The 2,682-nt window shown below is 59.5% G+C and overlaps 1 protein-coding gene across 1 annotated transcript; it reads left to right on the forward strand.

The window, feature by feature from the left end:
* Window positions 1-6: 6 nt before the first annotated feature.
* On the forward strand, window positions 7-2,614 carry ACA1_133010 (cellulase (glycosyl hydrolase family 5) subfamily protein; the record flags this gene model as incomplete). The annotated part of the gene is given in 10 exon segments (XM_004339020.1): window positions 7-80; window positions 131-184; window positions 251-332; window positions 405-902; window positions 968-1,225; window positions 1,296-1,448; window positions 1,466-1,579; window positions 1,737-1,820; window positions 2,254-2,460; window positions 2,486-2,614. Coding segments are annotated over 10 exon segments (1,653 nt in total), but the record flags the coding sequence as incomplete, so codon positions are not given.
* Window positions 2,615-2,682: the final 68 nt, after the last annotated feature.

Consider the following 2,682-nt stretch of genomic DNA (forward strand, 5'->3'; position numbering starts at 1 on the left):
TACGAGATGCACCAGTACTTCGACGGCCAGGGCGGCCAGACCGTCTGCCAGCCCAATTGGTTCCCCTTCCCACCAAAGTGGTGCCCTTGCCAATTATTGGGCAGCTCCTGACATTCCCATGTGCTCTCAGGAATGTCGACTATTACTTCGGCCTGGTCACCACCTGGGCTCGCAACAACGGCGTGTACGTTCATATCTCCGACCTGCTACTTGGATGAGACAACAAACTAACTTTGACTCACTTTGACAGTAAGATATTCCTGGGCGAGTTCGGCATCAACGACTCAGACCCCTGCCTGGCGCTGCTCAACAGGCTCATGACCTTCCTCACGGTCATTTCCCCCCCTAGCGCTTCCTATTGGCTTCTGGTTCTGACATTCCCATCCAATCACCACACGCTGCAGGCCAACGCGGACGTGTGGTACGGTTGGACGTGGTGGGCCGCCGGTCCCTGGTGGGCGCAGGACTATGTCTACCTGCTTGAGCCCAAGGCCAACAGCTCCGACCGCAACCGCCTCATGGCCACCCTTCGTAACTACTTCCCCAAGGCCTCCGCTACCCCGAGCCCCTCGACCAGCCGCTTGCCGCCCAGCCCGAGCGCGTCGACCAGCCGTGTGCCGCCCAGCCCCAGCGCGACGACCAGCCGCGTGCCGCCCAGCCCATCGAGCACTCCCGCGGCTTCTGGCAGTGGACCGAAGTACTACGGCGTGAACCAGGCGGCGCTTGGCTGGGGCTCCAGCGCGCTACCGGGCACGGCGGGCACCAACTTCCCGCTCATCAGCAACGCATCGCTGGATTACTTCGCGGCCAAGGGCATGAACACCATCCGCGTGTCCATCATTTGGGAGCGCCTCCAGCCCACCCTCTACGGCGACTTTGACTGGACCTACGCCAACTACCTCGTACCCTCGCATACCTCGCATATCTGGTGTTGGCGGTTGCTGACTTCAGTGTTGTGGATGTGCAGATCAACAGCGTGAACTACATCACCAATGTCAGGGGCATGTACTGCGTGATCGACCACCGCTACCGCGGCCAGCTGCTCGGCACCTCGGCCGTGCCGATCTACACCATCACCAACGTGTGGTACCGCCTGGCGGGCGTGTTCAAGAACAATCAGCGTGTCATCTTCGGCACCATGAACGAGCCCTACGGCGTGTCGTACGAGGAGGCCCTGCGCGGCGCCAACGCCGCCATCTCCGGCATACGTGGTGTCGGGGCAACTGTACGCTCACTCTCATCAACTTCGTTCCACTGATAGACGTTGTTGACACGACACTCACGACACGTAACAGCAACCGATCACGATCAGCGGCAGCGACTTCTCCGCAGTCAACTCGTGGGTGGGCACCAACAGCCAGTGGATGGGTCCGGCCAACATCACCGACCCGCTCAACAACTACATGTACGAGGGCAGAGCAAAGAGGGACATGACGAGGGACATGACGGTGATGACGATGTGAAGGGTTGGGACATACGCGCCGAGGGAGCGAGCCCACTGGGTCACGCCACCGAACACAGCCGCCACGTCGAGATTGGGTTTGCAGACCGTCTGGCCGCCCTGGCCGTCGAAGAACTGGTCTGTTTCTCCCGCGACTTAATCCGTTGCGCAGCGATTCTCACACCGCACACGCACACGCACACGCGCACGCACCACCGCACACGACCGCGTCTATGCAGAGCCGGAGAGGTGTGTGCACCTGGCCGAGTGCGATCTGGGGGATATGCGGATGCAGTTAGCGTTGCATTGGATGCAGGAGAAGCTGTCACGCACGTTGGTCGAGAAGTTTAGTCCACTGCTGGCACTCGACGAACCCATGGTGCGGCTGGATATATTCCACTAGCGCACACTCACACACGCAACACGAACACGCACCATCGCACACGCACGCACATTCTCACCAAATCCGCACACGTATCAGCACACACACACACACACACACACTAACAATCGGTATTGTCCGCCCAGGCCAGTCCACTGAGTGTGGGCGATACTGAGCCTGCAGATCCACAGCACTGGGCCAATCTGCTACAAGCGTCCAGTCTTGTGGTGGAAGCGCTGTCTACCTTGGAACTTCCCTTGTACATACCACACGGCACACACGGCACACACGGCACACACGGCACACACGACACACGACACACGACACACGACACACGACACTCTCAGGCGATTCCCACTGGCTCACAGACAGAAATCACAGGGAGTGCAGACTGCTTCTCCGCTTCTACAGCGCGTGCGTGCGTGGCCAGCCTACGCAACTCGACCGCGCTAAAGTTGAAGGAGAAGAAAACGAGGAGGAGGAGCAAGACCGTCTACTAGCTGTAGGCGAGTTGTTGGGACGTTTCGTCGCGTTCTGCGCCGAAGGTGGAGTGGACGGCATGGCCACGATTCTCCGGGCTCACGTTGACGCTCTTCTCCCGCTGCCGGTCGGGTCCACGGGGGTCCACGCGAGAGCGGTTCTCGGCGTTGGCCCGACGACAGCGCAACCAGACGCTGGTGGCCGGCACGATCTGCTTCCTGCTTCACCACCGCACTTCTTCCTGCGCCACCGTCCAGTCTTGGCTTCAAGCCAACCAGTCCCGCGTCGACCAATTCCTCCGGCGCGCTTCGGTACGAGTAGTTCATATTTCTGTATTTTCATTTTCATTTTTTTCTTTTAATTTATATTTCTAAGTAGT

The sequence above is a fragment of the Acanthamoeba castellanii genome (genome assembly GCF_000313135.1).
Source record: "Acanthamoeba castellanii str. Neff unplaced genomic scaffold scf7180000084700, whole genome shotgun sequence".
Classification (NCBI taxonomy): domain Eukaryota; phylum Discosea; order Longamoebia; family Acanthamoebidae; genus Acanthamoeba; species Acanthamoeba castellanii.